This window comes from Podarcis vaucheri, assembly GCF_965113315.1.
Source record: "Podarcis vaucheri genome assembly, chromosome: Z".
In the NCBI taxonomy this organism is placed as follows: domain Eukaryota; kingdom Metazoa; phylum Chordata; class Lepidosauria; order Squamata; family Lacertidae; genus Podarcis; species Podarcis vaucheri.
In genome coordinates this window covers 42,881,067-42,909,007 of record NC_138758.1, presented here as the reverse complement: position 1 = coordinate 42,909,007, position 27,941 = coordinate 42,881,067, and the positions used below count along the sequence as shown (strand labels likewise).

At 46.8% G+C, this 27,941-nt stretch overlaps 1 protein-coding gene across 8 annotated transcripts in view; it reads right to left on the bottom strand.

The window, feature by feature from the left end:
• EHMT1 (euchromatic histone lysine methyltransferase 1) overlaps positions 1-27,272 on the bottom strand; it is a 151,962-nt gene extending 124,690 nt beyond the window's left edge. For 3 of the 8 annotated variants that reach the window (XM_082208781.1, XM_082208787.1, XM_082208786.1), the window contains exon 1: positions 27,141-27,272. In XM_082208781.1, the coding sequence (XP_082064907.1) occupies positions 27,141-27,257 (117 nt within the window). In that variant the 5' untranslated portion in view covers positions 27,258-27,272. Of the gene's footprint in view, positions 1-25,036; positions 25,156-27,140 lie in introns of all 8 variants that reach the window. The other 5 variants (XM_082208791.1, XM_082208783.1, XM_082208793.1 and 2 more) reach the window with 3 other exon arrangements.
• Between the last annotated feature and the right edge of the window lie 669 nt (positions 27,273-27,941).

Sequence of the window (27,941 nt, the reverse complement as noted above, 5' to 3'; positions counted from 1 at the left end):
GGGGTAGAACTCACCACCACCACAACAACGCATTCACCAGTGAGTCCTTTTTGCAACTCACTGCCAAGCCCCGGGTCCCAGGAGCCACATGGCACCTAGTTTCATACCCCAGTTCCTAACACTGCTTCCAATGAAGGTAGCCAGAGTAACGTCCAATGAGAAGATTTCCTCACTCCACTGTCAGAGGATATAATGAATGACAGTTGCTGAGAACTGTAAGTGGGGAGAGTGCTATTGCACTTGAGTCCTGCTTTCAGGCTTCCCACAAGTACCTGAATGTCCACTGCGAGAACAGGATGCTGGACTTCATAGGTCTTCATCTTGATCCAACAGACTCTTCTTATGTGCTTAAAGCACACGTGCATTAGGCTAGCGGCTACATAAAAATGGGCAGTATTTGATAGTAATAACACATTATGGGGCTACCGAGGAGTTTCCTTGTGTACTGTAACAGACAGCTTTTCCATTTTGGAAGCTACCTTATACCTAGTCAGACCACTGGCTTATCTACTTGTGTATTGTTCAGTCCAGAGGTTCCCAAACCATGGTCTGTAGACCACCTGGGATCCACTGTATGTTTGCATTAAAATATTAATATCTGTTTTAATTATATTTCTTGCATTTCTTGTATTGTACAGTGGTACCTCAGATTAAGAACTTAATTTGTTCTGGAGTGTATTACAATTTGAATTCTATGGAAGGCAAGTTGTAATGAAATAAAGCAATACAAATTAAAATTCATACAGCATCTAGCACAGTGTATTACAATTGCTCCAACAGGCAGAAAAATCACTACATGGTCCAGCAATACCATAAGCAATTTTCAAGCGGACCATGGTTGGTGGATCTTGAGAAGCACAAGTCTACAGTGATCAGGAGTGCTTCTCTGGGGTTCCAGACAGGAGTCTTTCCCAGCCCTACCTAGGAGATGCCAAGGAGTGACCCTAGGTCAGTGTTTCTCAAACCTGTTTTGGGACAATAACTCCCATCATCCCTAGCTAGCAGGATCAGTGGTCAGGGATGATGGGAGTTGTAGTCCAACAGCTGGGGACCCACGTTTGAGAAACACTGCCTAGGTCCTCCGGCATGCCAACAGACATGTTCTACCACAGAACTGTTGCCCTTGGCCTAAAAGTTGAAGTTCAGTCGTCTTGGTGGCAAATAAAGGACTGTTTCTAAATGGAAACAGAGGAGGTTGCCTTAGACTGAGTCAGGCCATGAGGTCCCTCATGCTCAGGACTTCCCATGCTGCCTTGCAGTGGTGCTCCAGGGCTGCAGACGGAAGTTTTTCCCAGTCGCACCCGAAGGTGGTAGGCACTGAGCCAGACGCCTTTAGCATGAGTTCCAGCAGTGAACTAAGCCCACTCTCCATGACGCAGGAATCACGGCAGGAATCATAATCCCTTAATAAAGTTGTTAAGTGTGAATTTGGGGTCACTTTCCTGCAGGCTGCTAGCCAAAGACTGGATTTATTCAGAATAATTATGTGTTGCATGTGCATTTATTAGCATCCTTGTTTAGCTCCCTTCAGCAGGCAAACAAAAAGCATGCCTCCCTCACATAAATGTCTTTCTGTTGCAGACATCTCCCTGTTTTTACATATTTCTGATGAAAATTATTATTATTATTAACATTTTGTAGCACCCTTCATCTATAGATTACAGGGCAGTTTTCAACGTAAAATCATCAAGGAACATGTAAAAATCATCAAGGAGCATACAGATGATGTGTCCCTGGAACAAAAGAGAAGCAAAGCTTTCAAAAGTTGCAGCTCTTTCCCTTGCAACATTTCCCCCCTAAATATACATCAACGGCACTGAACAAGGTTAGAGGACCAGAGGTACTGTAAGAAGAAGGTTCTGTGTTGGAACACTCTGAGCTAGGGAATGCTAGCAAGTTAGACTGACCTTTTCTCCTGGAACATAAAGCAAAAGGGTGGGGCGTGTAAGAGGGAGATAAAATTGCCAGGGAGATGACTACAGCTCCTGTTTTTGAGACATTTTTTTTAAAGCCCTCTTGGCATAAAGAGGACTCATCACCACTCATAATTACAGTCCTCAGAGCTATAACGTAAGAATTTAAGATTGTCATCAACTGGATAATGAGCAGCTAAAGGAGTTAAGGGACTGCAGAAAAGGCCACAAGCCTCCAATGGTCCTTATTAGACAAGTAATGACTGAAGACAAGGCATCGCCTAGCCTATTTGCCACTTTCCCTTTCTCCTTAGGTGTTTTAAGCACTCTGTTATCTGTCTTGCTCAGGGTGGTTATCTTGGCAAGACTGGCTATTCAGGAGATTCACCTTGAGTGAATCAGGGAACATCACCATTTTTCACATGTGCCTTACTCAGCGCAATCTAACAGAAATTGATGGACACAATCATCATCTTGTTACATTATATTATTATTATTAACCCACCCTTCACTTTAATGTCCTAGTCATTGTCCTCATCAAACCTTTACTGGCATGACTTGCAAACATTCAGAATAAATAAGCCGGTGTGAATGTCCTAGTGTGGGTTACAAGACTAAAACCAGTTTAAAAAAACTTACCATCACAAGGATAAGGTGGGTCCTAAAAACATGGGTAAAAGTAAAGGGACCCCTGACCATTAGGTCCAGTCGTGACTGACTCTGGGGTTGCAGTGCTCATCTCGCTTTATTGGCTGAGGGAGCCGGCGTACAGCTTCCAGGTCATGTGGCCAGCATGACAAAGCCGCTTCTGGCAAACCAGAGCAGCACACAGAAACGCCCTTTACCCTCCCGCTGGAGCAGTACCTATTTATCTACTTGCACTTTGACGTGCTTTTGAACTGCTAGGTTGGCAGGAGAAGGGACCGAGCAACAGGAGCTAACCCCTTCACGGGGATTCGAACTGCCAACCTTCTGATTGGCAAGTCCTAGGCTCTGTGGTTTAACCCACAGCACCACCCGCGTCCCTATAAACATACTCAAGTGCAAAAAACCAATGTTAAGGGGGTGCCCCTTCAGAATTTACCAGAAGCTGTATAATGAAGGTGCCAGATGAACCCGTGTGGGGAGCTCCACAATTTAGGGGCTAATAATAATAATAATAATAATAATAATAATAATTTATTATTTGTACCCCGCCCATCTGGCTGGGTTTCCCCAGCCACTCTGGGCGGCTTCCACAGAAACCAAAAAACACTAAAATATCATACATTAAAAGCTTCCCTGAATAGGGCCGCCTTAAGATGTCTTCTGAATGTCAGGTAGTTGTCCATCACCTTGACATCCAATGGGAGGGCATTCCACAGGCTACCACAGAGAAGGCCCTATCCTGGGGAACACACACCCTGCCACCATCTCTGAGGGTGGTGAAACTACCAAGAGGGCCCCCTCTGCCAATCTTAGTACTATAGTGCAGGAGACGGTCTTTCAGATATTTGGGGCCTAAATTGTTTAAGGCTTTAAACATTAACATGAGCACCTTGAATTCAGTCCATAAACAAACTCCAAGTGACTTAGGAAAACAATTAAAAACAAGAGTATGAATATTTGCACTCTACCTGCATTTCATTTTCATCTCATGTTCTGAAGTCTGCCCAGTTAGCTTTTAGACCTTGCTTCAACCAGTTGTTACCATAGGGTAATTTCACCATAGGGTGAAATTATCATACCTAAGTAAGCCATGCCCAGTAATTTAAGTGGGTTTAACCTGCAGGTGGCTAACTGTGGGTTGCAGCCAATGCTAGTCTTACTCAGAGTAGACCCACTGAAAATAATGCACATGACTGACTTAGATCCATTAATTTCTGAACTTTTTAAATTTAATCATTTGACAATGATTAACCACCACCACAAAACTCGACCCAGATAAAATTACTTCAGATCATAATATTCTGCAAAAAATATGGCTTAACATAAAATTTCAAAATTCAAAGCAAACAGAACCCTACTTGAATTTGCTTTTGCAGGAAGTACCGTATTTTTCGCCCCATAAGACGCACCGGCCCATAAGACGCACCTAGATTTTTGGGGGGGAAATAAAGGAAAAAAATTTTATTTCCCCCCCAGGTGCGCTGTGCTACACCAGGAGCTTGGGGCGTGTGGAGCTCAGCGCGCCCCAAGCTTCTGCGTGCCGGCAAGGTCTCCGCTAGCGTGGGAGAGCCGGGCGCCTCTCCCAGGGCTAGCGGACCCCTGCGCTAATCCAGAAGCTTGGGGTGTGCTGAGCTCAGCGCGCCCCAAGCTTCTGCATGCCGGCAAGCAGTCCGCTGCCGCCCCAAGCCTCGCGCACCCGGCAGGAGGTCCCGCCGGGTTCGCGAGGCTTGGGGCGGCAGCGGACTGCTTGCCGGCATGCAGAAGCTTGGGGCGCGCTGACCTCAGCACACCCCAAGCTTCTAGGTGCGCGCAAGCAGTCCGCTGCCGCCCCAAACCTCGCGCACCCGGCGGGACCTCCTGCCGGGTGCGGGAGGCTTGGGGCAGCAGCAGACTGCTTGCCGGCATGCAGAAGCTTCGGGCGCGCTGACCTCAGCACGCCCCAAGCTTCTAGGTGCGCGCAAGCAGTCCGCTGCCGCCCCAAGCCTCGCGCACCCGGCGGGACCTCCTGCCGGGTGCGCGAGGCTTGCAGACACTCGCACGAAGCAGGGGGAGCCCTCCAGAGGGCTCCCCGTGCTTCGGGCGACAGGCTGCCGCCCCAAGCCTCGCGCACCCGGTGGGACCTCCTGCCGGGCACGAGAGGCTTGCAGGCATTCGCCCCATAAGACGCACCCTGATTTCCCCTTCATTTTTGGAGGGGGAAAAGTGCGTCTTATGGGGCGAAAAATACGGTAATTGTTCTCCTGACAATATTGTATATGGAGCAACCAGTTTTCCCAGAATTAATTTCTATAGTCAGCTGCAATTCTCAGCTATTTTTGCCATTATGACCAAGTCTCAAACTTTATTAAGCCATTATTTCCAATAAGAGTAATGTAACTTTCCAGTTCTGAGCCACTGACATTCCAGTTTTGGAGCCACTGACAAGGATATATATTCCTTGTATCCTTCTTTTAAGATAAGTGACATATAGTTCAGCAATATGGGTGGTACAGGTGCTATGGACTGGAATTCCAAGACTTGGTAAATTGACCTTCCGGTTCGCTGCGGAGGCACTGGTGGCGCACTCCGTGTTGTCTGTCTAAACATGGTTCAGGCTGATAGAGCCTTGGGGGTGCACGCCAGGGCTAGGTGCCCCCCCAAAAAAAATCCCCACAAAAGAGTGGGGACTCTAGGGGTCCAGCAGAGTGTACAAACCCGCCGGCCCTGATCCCCCGGCTGCCGTTTTTGCACAGGGGAAAGGAAGAGGCTTGAGTCCACTCACGGCTCCAGCGAACTCTACAGCCGGAGCCACACACCGCCACCATAAGCAGTGGATCTCCCAATTAAGAGGTAAAAACCAAATAAGAATAAGAGAAGAAACCAGGTTTAAATTGATTGATTTGGTGAAACGTAAGCCAAAAAGGAAGTCAGCTTCCGATTTCTGAGGACAGGCTCTGCAAGGGGACTTTTTATGAATGGAAGCAGAACATAGTATTTGCAGCTTTGGAGACTTTGTAACAGTTTGACTTTGGACTTTTGAGAGACTCTCTTTCTCTTGGGTACATATTGGCTACAACTGTGTCAAGTTGTCCTTTGGATAAAGGTAGGATACACATTGCCAGCTGGACAGAATTTGACAGATTGATACTTTGGCAGAGTAGAAAGTAAAAACACTTATATACAATGGTACCTCGGGTTACATACACTTCAGGTTACATATGCTTCAGGTTACAGACTCTGCTAACCCAGAAATAGTACCTCGGGTTAAGAACTTTGCTTCAGGATGAGAACAGAAATCGTGCTCCGGCGGCACGACGGGAGCAGGAGGCCCCATTAGCTAAAGTGGTATCTCAGGTTAAGAACAGTTTCAGGTTAAAAACGGACCTCCAGAAAGAATTAAGTATTTAACCCGAGCTACCACTGTACAACAAAATTCATTCAAAAGGAAATTGAAAGAAAAAAAGAGATCTTAGGTGAAATTATGGAAAAGGAGAAACAATTGTCAAAAAAAGCTAATAAAAGAGTCAGTCAAGCAGGCAATTAGAATATTACAAACCCAATACTCTATGATAGTTAATGAAGAAATTAGCTGGAAGATAAAAAGAATGAAACAGAAATATTTTGAAAATGCCAATAAATCAGGAAAACTGCTAGCGTGGCAGCTGAAAAAAGTGAACAAAAAACTCCATAAATAAAATTAATATAAATGGAAAGATTCAGATAAGATGAAGGAAATAAGAGCAGCATTTGTAAAGTATTTCTCAGAATTGTATAAGAAAGGAAAGAAAAAGAATTGTAAAATACAGGAATATATAAAAAATAGTAATCTGCCAAAAATAAAAGAGGAAAAAATTGTGATTTTAAATACTCAAATAAGAGCTCAAGAAGTACTAGAGGCAAATAATTGGACAAAAAGTGGCAAGTCTCCAGGACTAGACGGACTAACGGCAAAATATTATAAAAAATTAAGTGAACAATTGGTAAACCCATTGAAAGATGTGATGAATGAGATTTTAAAAACAGGTGAAATCCCAGAAACATGGAAAGAAGCTTATATTACAGTAATCCCAAAAACAAGATTCAGATATGTTGCAAATAAAAAAATTATAGGCCTATTTCTCTATTAAATAATGATTATAAATTATTTGCAAACATTTTAGCTACCAGAATGGGAAAAAAAATTAATTGAGTATATACATCAAGATCAGGCAGGATTCCTTCCAGGTAGACAAATGAAAGAGAATATTCTGAATGTAATAGAATACCTGGAGGTAAAAAAGGGGGGCAGCAATGATGTTTATAGATGCTGAAAAAGCCTTCGACAATGTTTCTTGGGATTTTATGAAAAAATTGCTTGAAGAAATTAATTGTGGATTTAAATTTTTAAAAGGAATACAGGCAATATATTCAGAACAAAGTGCTAAGCTAATTGTAAATCAGGTGATAACAAATGAATGTAAGATACAAAAAGGAACTAGACAAGGATGTCAGTTATCACTGCTGTTGTTTATTCTGGTCCTAGAAGTACTTGCAAGAGAAGTACTTGCAAGAAATATAAGAGCAGATACAGTGGTACCTCACTAGACGAATGCCTCGCAAGACAAAAAACTCGCTAGACGAAAGGGTTTTTTGTTTTTTGAGCTGCTTCACAAGACGATTTTCCCTATGGGCTTGCTTCGCAAGACAGAAACATCTTGCAAGTTTGTTTCCTTTTTCTTAACACCCTTAATACAGTTGCGACTTGACTTCGAGGAGCAACTCATAGAACACGGTGTGGTAGCCTTTTTTGAGGTTTTTAAAGACTTTGGTGATTTTTGAAGCTTTTCCAAAACTTTCCCGACACCGTGCTTCGCAAGACGAAAAAAATCGCAAGACGACAAAACTCGCGGAACAAATTAATTTCGTCTTGCGAGGCACCACTGTAATGAGATCACAGGGATAAAAACTGGAAAAAACATTTAAACTGAAAGCTTATGCTGATGATTTAGTAATTATGGTGGAGAATCCAAAAAACTCTCTCCCTAGAGTTATAGAAAAGATTCAAGAATTTGGGGAAGTGGCAGGATTTAATTTAAACAAAACTAAGTTATTAGTTTAAAATTTGAAGGAAGAAGAGAAAAAAAGAGTTGACGCAAAATATTGAAATAGAATGATATATTATTTATAAAGTCACAGAGCTGCGTCCTATATTTCTTCACTGACAATTGTGACAACTAATCTTTTTTATTTTTTATTTTTTTAGAAACAAACCTGAATTTTTCTTTGGTTTCTTTTCTCAATACCTACCTGTCATTATTAAAACTCAAGGGGAAAAACTGAAAAATGCTGTTACTATTACTTAAGTGTACTGGTCGCTTTCACTATCAAGGTTACTCAAAGTGACTTACGATATATATTAAACAAACATGTACATTAAAAATCCTAGTTTTAGAGGTAAACTCTAAAACGCGGGTGGCGCTGTGGGTTAAGCCACAGAGCCTAGGACTTGACGATCAGAAGGTCGGCGGTTCGAATCCCCATGATGGGGTGAGCTCCCGTTGATCGGCCCCTGCTCCTGCCAACCTAGCAGTTCGAAAGCATGTCAAAGTGCAAGTAGATAAATAGGTACTGCTCCGGCATGAAGGTAAACGGCGTTTCCGTGCGCTGCTCTGGTTTGCCAGAAGTGGCTTAGTCATGCTGGCCACATGACTCGGAAGCTGTACGCCGGCTCCCTCGGCCAATAAATTGAGATGAGCACCGCAATCCCAGAGTCGTCCACGACTGGACCTAATGGTCAGGGGTCCCTTTACCTTTTTAGGGCAGGGTTAAATCATTCCACCCGACTAAGGGCATCACAGATAGTTAAGAATCAACGGCCTGGTGAAAAATAAGTTTTTGCCTGGCACCAAAGTTATTTAAGGATGATGGCACCAGTCAAACATCACAGGAGGGGTAACCCACAAGCAGGGAGCCACCAATAAAAGGCCACCCTGTAGGTCATTTTACAGTCCAAATCTCTCTGCTTGAAGCAGGAAACTCAGAGGAAAGGCATCCTCAACTGATTTTCCAGTTCTCCAGTCAACCTGGAGACGACCTCACAGAGCTCACCCCTCTAGACAACTGGTTCCATAGTCAAGCTTCTGCTCCCAAATTCTACCCTCCTGTAACATTAACACATTAGCTCTAGTTCTGTTTTCTGGAGAATAAAGGTGCAAGCAGATGGGGGGGGGGATTATTGCATTATTTTTCCTGGTTACAATATCCCAGTTTCAGATATCCATTTTATGCTACATTAGCTGCTGGGTTATGGCTCTCTCTCTCTTTTTGGGTTATGGCTTTCTGATCAACATACCACCACCACCTTTCACGTTTCGTTCACACCAGAAGGCACGATGTGACACAACAAGCAGGCATTGCTGGACATGTCACCGCCCTCTGTGCGCATGTACACTTCTGTACCCCTATGATTCACCCAGAAAAAGAGCAGGAAAGAACTGAATGTTCAAATAGCGCTCCAAATTTTGTCATGTCAAGACCTTTGAAAACCAGGGGGAAATTGCAGAAGTCTAAAACTCCTGCAATTTCCCAGGCTAATGGGGTTACAAATGGATTTTTCCTGGAATCAATTAACAGGAAAATGATTGCGAAGCTAGATTCCGCTAGCTTTCCATAAGTGGATTTTATGTCATGTGTAAGATCACATAAAATAAACAAAAATTACCAGGTAAGGAAATGTCACGGAACTGGAATGACGCACTTTCTGAGTGTATCCAATTATTTCAACCTTTCCTAATAGGACTTGTTTTCCATACCATCCTTGTTTTCCCTCTTCTGAACCCATTCCAATTTCAGTAAGGCCACCAAACATTTAAAGCATGTGACTTCCCCCAAGGAATCATGAGCAATGTAGTTTGCTAAGCATGCTGGAAATCATAGTTCTGTGAGGGAAACTCAGTTCCCCGGAATTTTGGGGGGAAGTCACATGCTTTAAATACAGTGGTACCTCGGGTTAAGAACTTAATTCGTTCTGGAGGTCCGTTCTTAACCTGAAACTAAGGTACCACTTTAGCTAATGGGGCCTCCCGCTGCCACTGCATGATTTCTGTTCTCATCCTGAAGCAAAGTTCTTAACCCAAGGTACTATTTCTGGGTTAGTGGAGTCCGGAACCTGAAGCGTCTGGAACCCGAGGTACCACTGTGTATGGTGTGCAAGCAGCCTACTTCCTTCTCAAACTGCAGCACCCAGAACTGGACCCAGTATTTAATGTGAGGCTAAGCTACTGTAGGATAAAGTGGAGCTGTTATTGCTATGGATTTCATCATCATTTTTCAGAATTTCATCATCATCATCGTTGCTATTACCATCTATCATTTATCCTTGCTCAACATCTTAACCTATTATAAATATATGTTTTCCACCATTATCAATCCATATTTACATACTCTTGTTAATGTTTTTACCAATACCACTTGTTTTCAATCCAACATCCCTTTAACATTCATTAATTTTACAGTATTTCTGCAAATAGTCTTTAAATTTTTTCCAATCTTCTTCCACCACCTCTTCTCCCTGATCTCAGATTCTGCCAGTCATTTCTGCCAATTCCATGTAGTCCATCACCTTCGAAACTATGGTTCTTATTAATGCAGCTAAAAATTACATTAGCCTTTTTTGCATCACACTGTACAACCCCAAGATTCTTTTCGCATATAATACTGTCAAACCAAGTCCCCCCCCCCATCCCATGCATTTAATTTCATTGCCATTATAGTTTTGTTCAATACTTTGTTTTTGGAGAGGCGTGGCTGGGCCCAAGGCAAAGTGAAACAGAAAGGAGAAAAACTAGGAGGAGGAACAGGAGAAGAAAAAACAATCCATGTCCTGTATTCCCATATTTAACCTCACAAATGATCTGATACCTGGTCATGAGAAACATCTGTAGGAGAATATTTTTAAGACATTCACTCTATAGCTATTTTTTAAAAAGAAATTATGCAACCTGTGTTCAGTCAGACAAAAAACAACAACGTGGGAATGAAATAATACTCTATTTCATTGCAAATTAGCATGGCTTGAGTGGTCAGATTTCCAACACAGTTTAGGAAATATTTGAAATAGCAATAGGAAATGGTTTCAATTTAAATCAGCCTTTCTTCCTCACTGTTTTAAATCATATACCGTATTTCCCCCCCCCCCCCGATAAGACACACCGGCCAATAGGACGCACCTAGTTTTTTTGGGGGGGAATAAAGGGGGGGAATTATTTCCACCCCAGGTGCGCTGCACTAATCCCGAAGCTTGGGGCGTGCGGAGCTCAGCATGCCCCAAGCTTCTGGGTGCCGACAAGGTCTCCGCTAGCCGTGGGAGAGCCGTGCGGCTCTCCCAGGGCTAGCGGAGCGCTGCACTAATCCTGAAGCTTGGGGTGTGCGGAGCTCAGCGCGCCCCAAGCTTCTGGGTGCCAGCAAGCAGTTCGCTAGCCCTGGGAGAGCCGCGCGGCTCTCCCAAGGCTAACGGAGCGCTGCGCTAATCCCGAAGCTTGGGGCGTGCGGAGCTCAGCGCGCCCCAAGCTTCTGGGTGCCAGCAAGCAGTCCGCTAGCCGTGGGAGAGCAGTGCGGCTCTCACAGGGCTAGCGGAGCGCTGCGCTAATCCCGAAGCTTGGGGCGTGCGGAGTTCAGCGCGCCCCAAGCTTCTGGGTGACGGCAAGCAGTCCGCTAGCCGTGGGAGAGCAGTGCAGCTCTCACAGGGCTAGCGGAGCGCTGCGCTAATCCCGAAGCTTGGGGCGTGCGGAGCTCAGCACGCCCCAAGCTTCTGGGTGCCGACAAGGTCTCCGCTAGCCGTGGGAGAGCCGTGCGGCTCTCCCAGGGCTAGCGGAGCACTGCACTAATCCTGAAGCTTGGGGTGTGCGGAGCTCAGCGCGCCCCAAGCTTCTGGGTGCCAGCAAGCAGTTCGCTAGCCCTGGGAGAGCCGCGCGGCTCTCCCAAGGCTAGCGGAGCGCTGCGCTAATCCCGAAACTTGGGGCGTGCGGAGCTCAGCGCGCCCCAAGGTTCTGGGTGCCAGCAAGCAGTCCGCTAGCCGTGGGAGAGCAGTGCGGCTCTCACAGGGCTAGCGGAGCGCTGCGCTAATCCCGAAGCTTGGGGCGTGTGGAGCTCAGCGCGCCCCAAGCTTCTGGGTGACGGCAAGCAGTTCGCTAGCCGTGGGAGAGCCGTGCGGCTCTCCCAGGGCTAGCTGACCGCTGCGCTAATCCCGAAGCTTGGGGCGTGTGGAGCTCAGCGCGCCCCAAGCTTCCGGGTGCCGGCAAGCAGTTCGCTAGCCGTGGGAGAGCCGTGCGGCTCTCCCAGGGCTAGCTGACCGCTGCGCTAATCCCGAAGCTTGGGGCGTGTGGAGTTCAGCGCGCCCCAAGCTTCTGGGTGACGGCAAGCAGTCCGCTAGCCGTGGGAGAGCAGTGCAGCTCTCACAGGGCTAGCGGAGCGCTGCGCTAATCCCGAAGCTTGGGGCGTGTGGAGCTCAGCGCGCCCCAAGCTTCTGGGTGACGGCAAGCAGTCCGCTAGCCGTGGGAGAGCCATGCGGCTCTCACAGGGCTAGCGGAGCGCTGCGCTAATCCTGAAGCTTGGGGCGTGTGGAGCTCAGCGCGCCCCAAGCTTCTGGGTGACGGCAAGCAGTCCGCTAGCCGTGGGAGAGCAGTGCGGCTCTCCCAGGGCTAGCGGAGCACTGCGCTAATCCCGAAGCTTGGGGCGTGCGGAGCTCAGCACGCCCCAAGCTTCTGGGTGCCGGCAAGCTCTGCGCTATCCCTGGGAGAGCTGGGTCTCCCACAGCTAGCGGATAGCTTCCTGAAGCCTGGAGAGCGAGGGGGGTCGGTGCGTACCGACCCCCCTCGCTCTCCAGGCTTCAGCGAAAGCCTGCATTCACCCCATAAGACGCACACACATTTCCCCTTCATTTTTGGAGGGGGAAAAGTGTGTCTTATAGGGCGAAAAATACGGTACTTTTCTCCCTATATCTACCCCCATCCCAAAAGCTCATTTTTTTCCTCAACATCTAGCTAAATCAACATCTAGCTAAATCAAAGGTAAAGGTAAAGGGACCCCTGACTATTCAAGTCCAGTCACAGACAACTCTGGGGTTGTGGTGCTCATCTCGCTGTACTGGCCGAGGGAGCTGCCGTTTGTCCGCAGTTTTTTCCGGGTCATGTGACCAGCATAACTAAGCCGCTTCTGGCGAAACCAGAGCGGCGCACGGAAACGCCGTTTACCTTCCCGCCAGAGCGGTACCTATTTATCTACTTGCACTGTGTGTTTTCGAATTGCTAGGTTGGCAGGAGCTGGGACTGAGCAATGGGAGCTCACCCTGTTGCGGGGATTCGAACCGCCGACCTTCCGATTGGTAAGTCCAAGCGGCACAGTGGTTTAACCCACAGCACCACCCGCGTCCCTTGTCAACTAAACTAGCCAGACCAACATAAAGCAGCTTCCTACGCTCCTCTTTTTTCTTCTTCTTTGCTTTGCAGCTTCTCCAGCAAATAACTACCTTGTGTGCTATTGTAAATTTGTGCATCAAACCAGTCTCATGATACAGCCCTAGAGGCAAATGCACTTACTCCCCCAAATTTGATAAAGTTCCCTTCCATAATCAAACTTCAAACCTTCCCCCCCTTTCCCATTTCTGATCTGACCTCATAGAAGGGAAAGACCCACCGCCACCATTTCAGTTGCTTGATTCCCCACCCCACCATCAGAGGTGCAGGATGGTCAAGTGTGATCTCTGGCTCTGCCGACCCACTAGCTACATAACTGCCCTCTGCACCATGCTTAGCCCCGCAGGCCCCAGTGGGTACCAGATGCCACTAGTTTATGCTAAAACTATAACCCTCAATGCCCGTTCCCTACAAATCCCTCAGCATTTTCAGTTACCAATCAGCTCACTCCAATTTCATCATCTCCCAGATGGATTCATTAGCAGTAGATTGCCTCATGGCTTTCTCTATCCATATCAAGAACAAGAATGAACCAAACTATGTATTTTATTTTTTAAAGTTCACCTTAAACTTGAAAGACAAACTATGTATTTTATTTTTTAAAGTTCACCTTAAACTTGAAAGACAATTTGCTTTTCTTAGAAGCAGGGGTGGGGGGCCTTTTTCAGCCGGAGGGCGGCTTTTCTTTCTAGGAAACCTTCCAAGGGCAAAATGCCAGTGGCAGTCAGTGCCAGAGGCTAAACTGGATGAAGCAAGAAAGATAAATGTTACATGTGTATGGTAGGCTAGTTTCTACCATACACTCTTGTTCCGGCAAGAAAGAGGCATTATCCATGTTTAAGGACACAATTCAACCAGGCCAGGAAAATAAACCTTGGCATGTGAAGTATGCACACAGGAGAACTGACATACTCCCATAGGCTGTTCCCAACTGAAGTAGTAAGTTTGAATTTATTTAAGCATAAGTAAAAACTGGATTCCTTTCCAAACAGCCATGTCTATTTCTTTACGTATTTGTCAGCAACGCCTGAAGGGAATATATTTATTTTTAAAAACACAAAATTGTAAGGAAGTAGTAACAAGTGCTACGGAGGGACGTGGGTGGTGCTGTGGTCTAAACCACAGAGCCTAGGACTTGCCAATCAGAAGGTCAGTGGTTCGAATCCCTGTGACAGGGTGAGCTCCCGTTGCTCGATCCCTGCTCCTGCCAACCTAGCAGTTCGAAAGCACATCAAAGTGCAAGTAGATAAATAGGTACCACTCCGGCGAGAAGATAAACGCCATTTCCGTGCGCTGCTTTGGTTCACCAGAAGCGGCTTAGTCATGCTGGCCACATGACCCGGAAGCTGCACGCCAGCTCCCTTGGCCAATAAAGTGAGATGAGTGCCACAACCCCAGAGCCGGTCACGACTGGACCTAATGGTCAGGGGTCCCTTTACCTTTACCTTTAACAAGTGCTACAGGTGCGCCACCACCACTACAGAACATTGTCTGATAGGCATTACAGTGGTACCTCGGTTTTCAAATGTAATCCATTCCGGAAGACTGTTCAAGTTCTGAAAAGTTCGAAAACTGAAAACTCAATAGCCGACAGCTATTGCACTCAGGATCTTGTATTCAGCAGAAGCCACGTGGCATGTTCGACTTCCGAGGCGTGTTTGAAAACTGAAGCATTTACTTCCGGGTTTACAGAGTTCGAAAATCAAAACGTTCGTCAATGAAGACGTTTGAAAACCGAGGCACCACACTGTACCTAGAAATGTCCTGCACAGCACAATCTTATGCAAAAGTATTCAGATACAAGTCCCCATGCATTCTATGGGGCTTCCTTCCTACCATAGCCTGAAATCCTAAACCCACATAAATGGGTCCAAGCCCCATTTAAGTCAAAAGGACTTACTTCTAAGTAGACACGGTTAGGTTTGCACTGTTGAAATGATTAAGACTGCGGCTGTGGTCTGACACTGCATTGCCTGCTACTTCCAGAGTGTTAGCATGGCCGTCCTATAAAAGAGGATTAGATTGGCCTAGAAACAGAGACAAATACATTGCGAAAGTCACCCAAGAGAATACTGCACTGATCTTTTAATGCAAGGGTCAGCAAACTTTTTCAGCAGGGGGGCCGGTCCACTGTCCCTCAGACCTTGTGGGGGGCCAGACTATATTTGGGGAGGGGTGAACGAATTCCTATGCCCCACAAATAACCCAGAGATGCATGTTAAATATAAGGACGCATTATACTCATGTAAAAACATGCTGATTCCCGGACCGTCCGCAGGCCGGATTGAGAAGGCGATTGGGCCAGATCCGGCCCCCGGGCCTTAGTTTGCCTACCCATGTTTTAATGGCTTTCTGCTTTAAATAAAAAAGCATTTCTGAAGCTCTCCACATCAAAAGCAAACGCAGGGAGATATGCACAGTGTATGTCAATCTGTCCCTCCATCCATTTCCACCCCCCATGTCTTTTGAACAGTTGTTTACTGCAGCCAACTGCAGAGAAACACAGTGGCTTAACTTGCCAACTCCCTCTGAAGGATTAGTCTTCCAGTGAGCACGCTCCCGCAAGATTTCTTTCTCTTTCTCTCTCCTTTTAGACATTGCATCCATTTCATGAAATGAGAACCGCAGCAGTGGACATTAAGAAATGCCATTTCAAGAATAGAGTTCACACAACACATATCAGCCCATAAACAATTCCAAAGTTCACCTTGATGTTCCTTAGCACCATGTGCTATTTACTTCCCAAGGACTGAAAAAACAATCTTCAGTCTCAGATGTACTTTCCATCTCATGAAAGCTATATGTCTTTCGATATAATTCTGTATTCTCTCTCTCTCTCTAGGAGACTGGCGATTATTTTGTCTGCCCTTGACTTTTTCACTAAACACAGAAAGGTGAGGTTTTTGTTGTTTTGGGGGATTTTAAAAAAAACTGATGAACATAGGAAGCTATTTGAAACTGAAGTCACACCAATCAAGCTCTACAGGGTTTCAGGCAGGGAGACTTTCAAAGCCCTACCTGGAGGCACCGGGAATTGAACCTGGAACCTTCTGCATGCAAAGCAAATACTCTGCCACTGAGCTATAGGCCTTCTATAAATCTTTTGAGCACTTCATTTGGATATAATTTTATTGTATGATAGAAAAACTTAGACCCATTTCCTGGGTCATTCCAAAGGTTTCTCCCTGCCCTTGATGGGCTGATGATGATGATGATGATGAGTTTGGATTTGATATCCCGCTTTATCACTACCCTAAGGAGTCTCAAAGCGGCTAACATTCTCCTTTCCCTTCCTCCCCCTCAACAAACACTCTGTGAGGTGAGTATTTGAATTTCCTGTCTTTGTTGAGAGACACAATAAAGTTCTGATTTGGTTTCCCGACAGGTGGGTCCTCCAAGCTTTCCATCACAACACTAAAAACTTTGCCTGCAGAATCATATAAACTCTTGTGCTGCAGTCCAGCAATGTCACTTTTGAACAAGAGCCAAGCTTAGTTTCCCATTTATAGTGTGCATTCACCATTTTACATTACCTCAAATGTAATGCCCTGGCCAATAGATCTATGAAATTTATTGATTTCATAGCTCTGTAGCAGAGCTTTCCAAACTTTTCATGTTGGTGACACACGTTTTAGACATGCACCACCTTGTGACACAGTAATTCAGCTTTACTAGCAAACTGGAGGTTAAACTAACCCCTTTTAAAGGTAAAGGTAAAGGTACCCCTGCCCGTACGGGCCAGTCATGACCGACTCTAGGGTTGCGTGCTCATCTCGCTCAAGAGGCCGGGAGCCGGCGCTGTCCGTAGACACTTCCGGGTCACGTGGCCAGCGTGACTAAGCTGCATCTGGTGAACCGGCACCAGAGCAGCACACGGAAACGCCATTTACCTTCCCGCTATAAAGCGGTACCTATTTATCTACTTGCACTTAAGGGTGCTTTCGAACTGCTAGGTGGGCAGGGCCTGGGACCGAATGACGGGAGCTCACCCGCCGCGGGGATTCGAACCGCCGACCTTACGATCAGCAAGTCCTAGGCACTGAGGTTTTACCCACAGCGCCACCCGCGTCCCTAACCCCTTTTAAGCCCCAGGAAAAACACAGGAAGAGCTTGCATGACACATGTACACAATGCGGCTGACACACTAAACGTGTCGTGACACAGGGTTTGGAAATTTCTGCTCTATAGCCTAGATAGATGGGAAACGGGGGGAGGTTGCAGCACTCATCAGAAATGTCATGCCAAGGGCCCCAAGAGATCCGACTCCACCCCTGATTGTAACCTGTCAGAAGTCAGGACATCAATAAGAAGATGAGCTGGCCCATTAATCCCCATCTAGGAACAAGCTTCCCTCCTTGAAAGTTGGAAATTGGTTCCTATGGATTTCCTTTTTCAAAGACACTGGCCTAAATGAGCAGTCGATAATACGTGATTGCGTGACAATGGCCATCACCACTTGCAGGCCTAGACACAGAGGAAATGAATTGGAACATTAAAACCCACGTTCATCTTATAATGACAATGCAAGCAAATTCTCCCCCAACCACCTTAAAAGTAGGGCTAGAAATCACTGGTGGTGTTTGTTTGTTTGTTTAATAAAGATTAGCAACACTAATAGTTGCCACTTCGTAACTGCAATACTTTTCAAGGAAAGCAGACAGGTAAAAGAAGAAAACTTTTGTTTGCCCAAGTATCTTTGCATAAAGTAATCTTAAGAAATAAACTGAATAAATTACAACAATAACATTAATTGTCTTGACAGGTTTAGGGGGACAAATGGATATTTTTAAATAGTCACCATTAATTCCCAATCACTATGACCCACTTGATTTTGCATTGGGAATTTCAGACCCACATCCCAGTGATACACTGCACATTAAACACCAGCACTATCCAACTTAATAATAAACATTTCCTATGCAACGCAAACCCATGCATGTTCACTCAGGAAGACATCCCACTGTGTTTCAGCGAGGCTTACTTTCAGGCAGCTGTGCACAGAACTTGAACCACTGAACTCACCTTTCTGGTTTTCCAAGGGCACTGCAAGAACAGAAACAGCTTAGCACCTTTTCCCTTTCCAAATAATAAATCTGAAGGGATAACAAAGAAAGGTGATGGAGACACACACAGTGGTTTAAGAGTGTAGGAGAAGTTAGGTCTGTTATACAACCACAGAAATGGAAACTGGGGAGGGACCAATTCCACCCATGTGATGGCCAGGCTTACAGTCCCTGGCAGATGGCCACCCAACATCTGCTTAAAAAGGTAAAAGGACCCCTGACCATTAGGTCCAGTCATGGATGACTCTGGGGTTGCGGCGCCCATCTCGCTTTACTGGCAGAGGGAGCCCGCGTACAGCTTCCAGGTCATGTGGCAAGCATGACTAAGCCGCTTCTGGAGAACCAGAGCAGCGCACGGAAATGCCGTTTACCTTCCCGCCAGAGCGGTACCTATTTATCTACTTGCACTTTGATGTGATTTCGAACTGCTAGGTTGGCAAGAGCAGGGACCGAGCAACGGGAACTCACCCCGTCACAGGGATTCGAACCGCCGACCTTCTGATCGGCAAGTCCTAGGCTTAACCCACAGTGCCACCCGCATCCCCAACATCTGCTTAAAAACCTCCATTTAAGGAGAATCCACCATCTTCCAAGGTAGTGTGTACCACTTTCAAGCAGCTCTTACCAGGGGTTATATTTGTTTCAAATGCACGGTGTGGATATGCCACTACAACATTTTGAGGGCTCAATGTAGGCAGCCTTTAGAGGTTTTACACTCTCACGTATTACCAACCCCTTTTATCAGCTTTTGGGTGCATGTGAAGGCTGATACTTTTGTAGGTGAAGCAGAGAGAGGTAGAGGGAAAAGTAAAGTATGTTTGGTCACCCTGCTGCTACACTATCTCTTAACCCACACCCAAAACAGTCTTTACCAGCATGGCTTCCCACAAAGAATCCCAGGAACTGTAGCTCGTTAAGACTGCTGGGAACTGTAGCTCTGCGAATTGTCTTCTAATGCCTCTCAGAACCCTTAAACTGCAGTTCCCAGGATTCTTTAGGGAAAGCCATAAAAGTGATATTAACAGTGCTCCAAATGTATGCTGTGAATGTGACCAAAGTCTGGTCTTGGGAGGAGGAGGTCCGTTTTTGAATCAGGGCCCATTTTCAAGGGAAGCAGCAGGTCATCCAGTGGGGTGTCCAAAGCTGCTTCCTCGTGCATAAAGCATTAAACCGACAAGAAAAAGGCCTGGAAACGATGCCTTATGAGGAACGGCTAAGGGAGCTGGGCATGTTTAGCCTGGAGAAGAGGAGGTTAAGGGGTGATATGATAGCCATGTTCAAATATATAAAAGGATGTCACATAGAGGAGGGAGAAAGGTTGTTTTCTGCTGCTCCAGAGAAGCGGACACGGAGCAATGGATCCAAACTACAAGAAAGAAGATTCCACCTAAACATTAGGAAGAACTTCCTGACAGTAAGAGCTGTTCGACAGTGGAATTTCATAGAATCATAGAATCATAGAGTTATTTGCTGCCAAGGAGTGTGGTGGAGTCTCCTTCTTTGGAGGTGTTTAAGCAGAGGCTTGACAACCATATGTCAGGAGTGCTCTGATGGTGTTTCCTGCTTGGCAGGGGGTTGGACTCGATGGCCCTTGTGGTCTCTTCCAACTCTATGATTCTATGATTCTATGAAATGGCTCAGGTATTCTTTATGAAGTCAAAATGTGAGAAAGCAATAAATTACCTCACAGCAGGCCAGGCTCAAGTTAAAAGACTGGGAAGGAATAAAAAGCAAGGAGTTCAAGCATTTCCCCATCAGAGCTCACCAGTCAAGTTAAAAGGAGGGGGGGTGGGAAAGTGGGAATCCCCCTCACAATCAGCCACAGTTCAGGTAAGTGGTAGCGAAATTACTGGGTGTGTTTTTTAGAGCCAGCAAGCTTGATTATTGTTCAGGGCAACCCTGTGTTTTAACTCAGAAGTAAATCCAATTGGCCACATCCACACTGTCACAAACCTTTTCACAGCCATGGCTCCCTGCACAGAATCCTGGGAAGTGTGGCTTGTTAAGCATGCTGAGAGTTGTTGGGAAACCCACTATTCCCCTCACAGAGCTATCGTTCCCAGAGGACTGATGTTTAAAACTCATAAACACACTGTGCACGTTGACTGTGGGGGACCATTTGCTCCTTTGCCTCAGGCAGCAACATTTATTGTACCTATGAGTCCAGTCAACTATGGCCAATGGCCATGCTGACTAGCATGATGGGAGCTGGAAGGCAACAGCTTCCACATCCCAAGCTATATAAAAAAAGGTACAGTGGTGCCCCGCAAGACGAACGCCTCGCAAGACGGAAAACCTGCTAGACGAAAGGGTTTTCCGTTTTGGAGGCGCTTCGCAAAACGAATTTCCCTATGGGCTTCCTTCGCAAGACGAAAGCCCATAGGGAAATCTCCGGGACAGCGGGGAAGCGCAGCGCGTCTTCCCCACTGTCCTCGGACCTCCTCCGAAGGCTGGCGGTGGGGCGGAGAGACCTCCTCCCGCCGCCAGCCTTCGGAAGGCTGCTCCGAAGCCTGTGGTGGGGCGGAGAGACCTCCTCCCGCAGCCAGGCTTCGGAAGGATGCTCCGAAGCCTGGCGGTGGGGCGGAGAGACCTCCTCCCGCCGCCAGCCTTTGGAAGACTGCTCCGAAGCCTGGCGGTGGGGCGGAGAGACCTCCTCCCGCCGCCAGCCTTTGGAAGACTGCTCTGAAGCCTGGCGGTGGGGCGGAGAGACCTCCTCCCGCCGCCAGCCTTCGGATGGCTGTCCTGAAGACTTGTGGTCGGAGGAGGGTTTTCCTTCCCACCACCAACATTCAGAATGCTGTTCTGAATGTTGGCGGTGGGGAGGAAAAACCCTCCTCCCACCGCAAGCCCCGGGAACAGAGAAGCGCTGTGCCCCTTCCCCTCTGTTCCCGTACCTGTCCTGAAGGCTTGCGGTGGGGAGAAAAGCCCTTCTCCGCACCGCCAGCCTGGCAAGCGGTTTCCATAGGAACGCATTAATTGATTTTCAATGCATTCCTATGGGAAACCGTGCTTCGCAAGACGAAAAACTCGCAAGAAGAAAAAACTTGCGGAACGAATTAATTTCGTCTTGCGAGGCACCACTGTACATTGTTCCTCTGATGGTCCAGCAAGAGATCACAGCAAAAGATCTGAGAACTACAACTGGAGAAAATAACCTGTATTGAGGCTTTATTTGCAAATGCCAGTTAAAATACAGCCTGCAGTATCTGGACTAGAGGCAAATGCAATCCATCTCCAAAAAGAACAATTCCAAAATGAGTCAAGAGCTCAGCAGTCATGTTCTCCTGGCCTCCTCCAAATCTGATGGAGATCTCCTCATTTAAGTTGCATCCACTTGGTGAGCCCTGGGATTTCATGCCAATCACTCAAAACAATTGACCCTCCAAACCCCTCTCCTTTCCTGTATGGACAAGCAAGGAATGCATTCCTATGTTTTTGTCCTCTCCTGCATTTGTCTGCAAAGCATAGAATAAGCCACTTACCTGACTATAATCCTAGTCTAGCCACACCACTCCAAATTTCATCCATTTAAGCTGCATGCTGGCTATTCACATCCACAGAAAAAGACAGGTCTTTTTCTGCTGCTTTTATATTTCAATCCACTTTCTGTGTGTCCCCCCCCCCCTTAACATAAGTTGTCATTCATTGGCCTGGAGATACACCACTCCACCTGACATAACTGAAAGGGAAAATAAAAGGAATTGGTTCAGCATTGCATGCTCGGGCTTTTGGCCTTGGAAAAACTCAGCTCTTATCTGATCAGCTAGGTTGACCCCCTCCCCAAGCACTGAACTCCATGTGAACTATTCCCCACGCTAAGGAAATATTTCTTCACACAGGGCATAGTTAAGATATGGAATTCACTCTTTCACTAGGTAGCAATGGTGACCTATTTAAATGGCTTTAAATGTTGATTAGACAAATTCGTGGTTGATGATGCTATCAATGGCAATTAGCCACATTCTACCTCCAGAGGCAGTTTGTTTCTAAATCCCAGTTGCTGGGAACCACAAATGGCTGTTGCACTCAGGTCCTGATTTCAGGCTTTCCACAGGTGTATCCAATTAGCCTCTGTGAAAACAAGATGTAGGACTAGATGAATCTGACCTCATTCAACAGAACCTTATTACACTTTTAATGTGTAAGAAACTTTTGTGCCACAATGGTATATTTGCATTGTGATGTAATATGGAATAAAATTAATAAAAGGAAAAAGAAACTTTTATGCCACAATGAGCTCAGTTATCTCTGAAGAGTTAAAACCTATACCCAACTAACTAGTTGTGAGGAATGGGAACAAAGCTCATTGGTAAAGCACTTTTTTGCATTCAGAAGACGAGAGGTTCAATTCCTGGGATTTCCAGCTTAAAGGATAAGGTGAAAGAACAGGGAAGACCTCTACCTTGAACCCTAGAGAGCCACTGACAGTCAGAGTAGGTAATACCAAGTTTCCCAGTATCTCCCACAGGAATGGATGTCTTTTCTACAATGAGGCCAACTATGACACAAATACGCATCATCAAAACCAAAGGCCTGCTGCCACACGAACCTGAGCAAGCCCCGCCCTATCAAAAAACGAAAGAACAATGGAATGGAGAGGACAGGAAACAAAGTATGCAAGCTGTTTATTTCTTTAGAAGTTGCCCCTCTCAGATGTAGACTATCAGACTATCTAGCTCAGGGATTTTCAACCAGTGTGCTATGGTATCCTGCAGTGCCTTGATGGTCAGGGGTGCCGCGGGAAACACTGGCCTCTGTCCCTCTTTCCTTACCTCGCTGCTCTGATGCCATCTTGTGTCTCTGCCTCCCAAAGGATTGCAGGGCTGTTTGTTGAAGCCCTGGCTACATGCTCCGCAGGCGAGTGGTGCCTCTGGGGCTGGCCAGGGGGTGCTGGTTGCCAGGAGCTGAAGCAGTCTTGGATTAAGCAAGCAAGTGGGTGAGGGAGCCTAGCCACCAGCCCTTGCTGTTGGGAATGGACAGATAAGTGGGCGGCCAGGCAGGCCGGCAGGCACTGTGCTGGCCTTTCTTGTGCTTGCTGTGTGCAAGGCCTGCCTGGGAGCTGAGTGCCTGGCACCAAAGGGGAGCTTTTCCGCCACACAGGCCCAGCGGCGCCTGCAGCTACCACTGCCACCTCTCTCAAGGTGAGTAAGATGGTGGCCTCACATTTACCTTCTGTCAGTCTCCACTTGGCCGCTAATGCTGGCTGCATTCTCCTCCCAGGCCTCTGTGAAAAGGCACGAGGAGTCGCCTCTCTTTGGGGTGGAGGCTCAGGGACCAGGGGTGGTCATGGTGACTGTCCGCAGGACTCCCAAAGAGAGGAGGCTGAGGGGACACTTCACAAAGGAGGGTGTTTGAAAAAGGGTGAGAAGCTGCCAGCTCTGCAGGCAATGGTTGAAATAATTGGGCTTCTGAATTTTGGAACATGTTTCCCCACAGGGGAGCTGCAGAATGTAGTTGGTCAAGGGAGCTGTGGACTCAAAAAGGTTGAAAACCTCTGATTTAGCTGATTAATCTACTGGCAACCCCTGCCCTTACAGAGCAGGACCCCACTGGATTATTTGGGAAGTAGGAGAAATGAAAAGTGAAAATACCACAACACACTAAAATACTAAAAAGTATTGGCAGTTGTCTGCCATCATGTTTCAAAGGTATCCTCTCTGTTAACTATGTATACTATTAACATGGGGAGCCCTAAACCACTGGGGCCCCCCAATTCTGTGCATACTGCACATACCTTTAAATCCGCCACTAATTATCTGTATGTTCCTACTTTTATCACTGCAACAGTTGCACAAACTTCAGTGGACATGCTCTATATTGCAAAGTATCAAATACAGTGGAACCTCGGGTTGTGGACGTTAATCTGTGACAAAGGCACGTCCACAACCCGCAGCGTTCGCATCCTGAATTGCCGCCTCAGTGCAGGTGTGATTTGGCACTTCTGCACATGCACAAAGCACGATTTAGTGCTTCTGCGCATGTGCGAGCGACGAAACCCAGAAGTAACCCGTTCCGGTACTTCCGAGTTTCCTGCACTCCGCAACCCGAAAACACGTAACCTGAAGCATCCGTAACATGAGGTATGACTGTACTACAAACCTAGCCCCCAGTTCAAGGAGAAGGCAGAGGGAAATGAATCTTTTGTGCATGTTAAACTTCCTGTCCCTGGTGCTACATTTAGAAGCTGCGCTTTTTAATCTCCAGAGATGCTCAGAATTACGACTATGACAGCTACTGAGACGGCGCGCTCCAGGAAGTTGGCAAGCACAGCTTTCTTGAAAGATCTGGCACCCAGATGTAGCATCTTCTCCAGTGTTTCTGAGTGTTCTATAAATGGGTACCAGTATGTTTAGAACACACACACAAAGCCTCCTCGTGGCTGAAAACCCTGTAAAGACCACTGGTAAAAAGATGCATTGTCTTCTTTCACCTTGAGATAAGTTCCTTTTCAGCCAATTTCCTGCACTCCTGCTCAGGAGCCAAGCAACTTTTAACATGTTCTTCCTTAAGCTGCATACACAAGATACATCTAAAGCACATGGCTTCCCCACCCCCACCCCAAAAAAAAACCCATGATGGGAGCTACAGCTACAGCTCCCAGCTTTCTTAACCAACCACTATTCCCAATATTCTTTGGGAGAAGACGCATGCTTTAAATCTACAAAGCCGAAGCCTGGCAAAACCTGATCTGCGTGCTGTGCTGCTGTGTGAATTATTCCCAAAAAGGGCACAATGAGAAAGTCAAAGGAACAGCAGCCCCATCTAAAATTGGCAGCGAAACACCCTTCTCTAGTGGTCAGTTTGGCATGTCCTTCTCCTGCTATTTATCAAATTAAATGTATCCAAGGCAGAGGCGCTGGATCTTAAAATGAGAATCGTGGGTCCAACGCTCCTAGTAAGCCAGGCCTGGAACTGAAACAGACGATCTTGGGCAAGTTACTTGAACCTGAGCATGAAACAAGAATATGTATGCAATACTTACTACCTGCACTGTCAGACGCAGTGTGCTTTTAATACCAGTTACAGGGAAATAGTGCAGGGAAGAGTGGCTGCAGCACTCTGGTCCAGCTTGCAGGCTTCTCACAGGAATCTGGTTGGCCACTGTGAGAACACGATTTGTTTATTTTGTTTGCTTGTTTCATAAAATTTATACACCACTTTAAAAAAAACACCCTCAAAGCCTTTTTTTAACCTTAATATTTTGACATATATATAAAATCTGACTGATTTGGATGGAAACAGAATCAATCTATTTTATGTGATTATGAAAAATTAGAGCAATCAATTAAGTGGCCCTGCTCGTGTTTGTTAGTATTCCTGTTGCGGTTAGAAGTTGCTCTTGGTTATTTCTATCAGTAAAGCGACTAATAAATATTAGTAATGTTAATAACACTTAACTGGAGTGTGTATGGGCTGCACTCAGCTCTCACCAGGGGCTCCTAGAAGCTCTCAGCATGCAAGAGCAGCCACACCCCAGGAATGGCTGTAACTGGCCAGCTAAACCAGGTGAAAGTAATTAGTAAGTTTCAAATCCTTCCCCTGCATACAAAGACAGGCTCCCATGGATTGAGCAGATGAGAGCAATAGTGGATCCAATGGTTAATAAGGTGGTTTCTGCACCTGCTGTAGTGTAGAGGGAAATGAGGGGCAGATGGGGCTGGTCCAGAGTGGAGCCCCACAAAGAGTTGGATGATGCCTTGTATGCCCTCTTCCTGCAACTCCTGAATATAAGATGGTGCCAAACATATTGTTCTGCTTTCCTTTGGACAACATTGGTGAGGGCAGCCCACAAACTCCCTTCAAACTGACCCCAGGGAAGTCGCTTCTGTGCTGCCTACGAAGTAGTTTGACTTTACCCCAGGAGGTGAAATACTTTAGTGGTGGAAATGGAAATGGTTTTTATCGCTCTGCGTTTATGCTATGAAAAAAACAACCTTTGTATTAAAGTAAATAAATCTCTGAATTAAAAATAAATACACAAATACAAGTTCTACCCCATAAAAAAGGGGAGGGGGCGGAGCAACAGCTTTAAGGGAATCTGATGCAGGTGTAGCCTCAACTCCATTGGCGGAATCGCCACCGTTCCAAGTGCGCTTGTGAAGGACACACCTGTAAAGGACACAATTCTTTATAGCGCGGTGGTTCCCACAACTTCGGAACGCCCTGCCCCATGATACTCAGCGGTCGCTTCCGCTGTGCTATTTTCGGCGCCTGCTGTTAAAAACGTTCCCGTTTCGGCAACCCCACTCAGGTGCTTAGAAATGGCTGAAGTGACTTTAATGTGCTTTACGAGACAAACTTTTTGTATGTCTTAAAAAGCAAGTTTTTTTTAAAAAAAAACACAAACACATTTTATTTTTCGTAAGATTTAAATTAAACGTGTTTGTGGTTTTTTTTTTTTTACTTGCTTTTCCCAACCAACAGCAACGAGGGGGAGGGTTGGCTTCCCCAACCCTTCCCGCCCTCGGCTTGACCCAATGAGAGCCCCGCAGCCTGGACACCTCATAACAGCCCGTGGACCCCGCGCCCTGAATTCAGGCATAAGGCGGCCCTGCGTGCGCTTTACCAAAGGCCACACGCAAACAAGCACACGCTCCGCCCCCTCCCCTTCGGCTGGCCCCGCCCCTCCGGCGAGAACCCGGGCCCGAGGCCTCTCCACGCCGACCCCGGGACTCTGCATAGTCTGCCACCGACGGAGGAACCCCGGAACCTGCATAGCAGCCACACCACCCTCTATTCCACCAAGCGCTCTATGCAGGGCTAACGGGGGTGGTCACCCTCTCCCGGGCTGCTTTCTCCCCTTGCCCCCCCCGTCTCCCACAATGGAAGCGGCCAGCACTCCGGCTTTCCTTTGGAGGGACTAGACCGAACCATGGGGTGCCGGAGGGTGGGTGCGAGTACAGAACAGCGCGTGTGGAAGCTTCGCTGCCAGGTCGCGCCTGACTTGGGGCGATGCCATGAGCGGCCCTTCTTTCCCCGCACCGCGGTCTGCCCCTCGACACCTCTTCCTCCTCCTCCTCCCAGCTCCCTCCTCCTCTTCCTCCCACAGCACCCCTCCCCAGTGAAGCCCCAAAAGTGTTACCAACCTCGGCATCCGCTGTGGCCGTGGACGAAGCAGCCCTAGAGCGTAACTCCGCCCACTTAGTTTTTCCCCCTTCTCCCTTTTGAACGCTCTCAGGCCCGCGCGCCCCGCCCCCTTCCATTCATTCGCTAGGGAGGCTCCCGCTGCGCCTGCGCCGCCTTGCATGGCATGTCAGCGCCCATTGCGCCTCCCTGGCTGGCATGGCGGCGCCCATTAAAACTCCGTTTGTCCGTACAGTACCGCGCCGGGCCAGGAATGCCCACAGATCCGGGAGAAAGGGAAATTCTTGAAGGAGAGGGGAGGAGAGATGAAATACTATAAAATTAGGTTACGTGCTTTCTTGCACAGCGTGGGGCGCATTTTTGTAAATAAAATTTTTAAAATGCATTTTTATTTTTTTAAAAAACGCATTTTTAAAATAAAAGTTGCATTTTTTGTTCTGCTTTCCCAAATCGATCTCACCTATGCACAGCTGTCACTTTTTCCCTTTTCTTGCGAGGAATCCTATTCGGAATAAGGGAATTTCCCTTTAAAAAAAGGGAAACGTTGACAGCTATGCACCTATGGGAAATAGGTTTTTTATTTTTAAAAAAAGTTTATATAAAAGCATTTGGGTGTTATTTTTGTTGTACAGGTATGTGGAGTGTGGTTGTACACAATTCTGGTATGGGGGGGGGGGAGGCCCTTCCTTCCCCATGCCTGGAAGTAAGAAATTAAAGCAAGAAGGGCATTTGGCTTGATCCAGCAGGGTTCTTCTTATGTTATTGGATACTATAAATTGGAGCCAACGTACTCTCTAACTTTG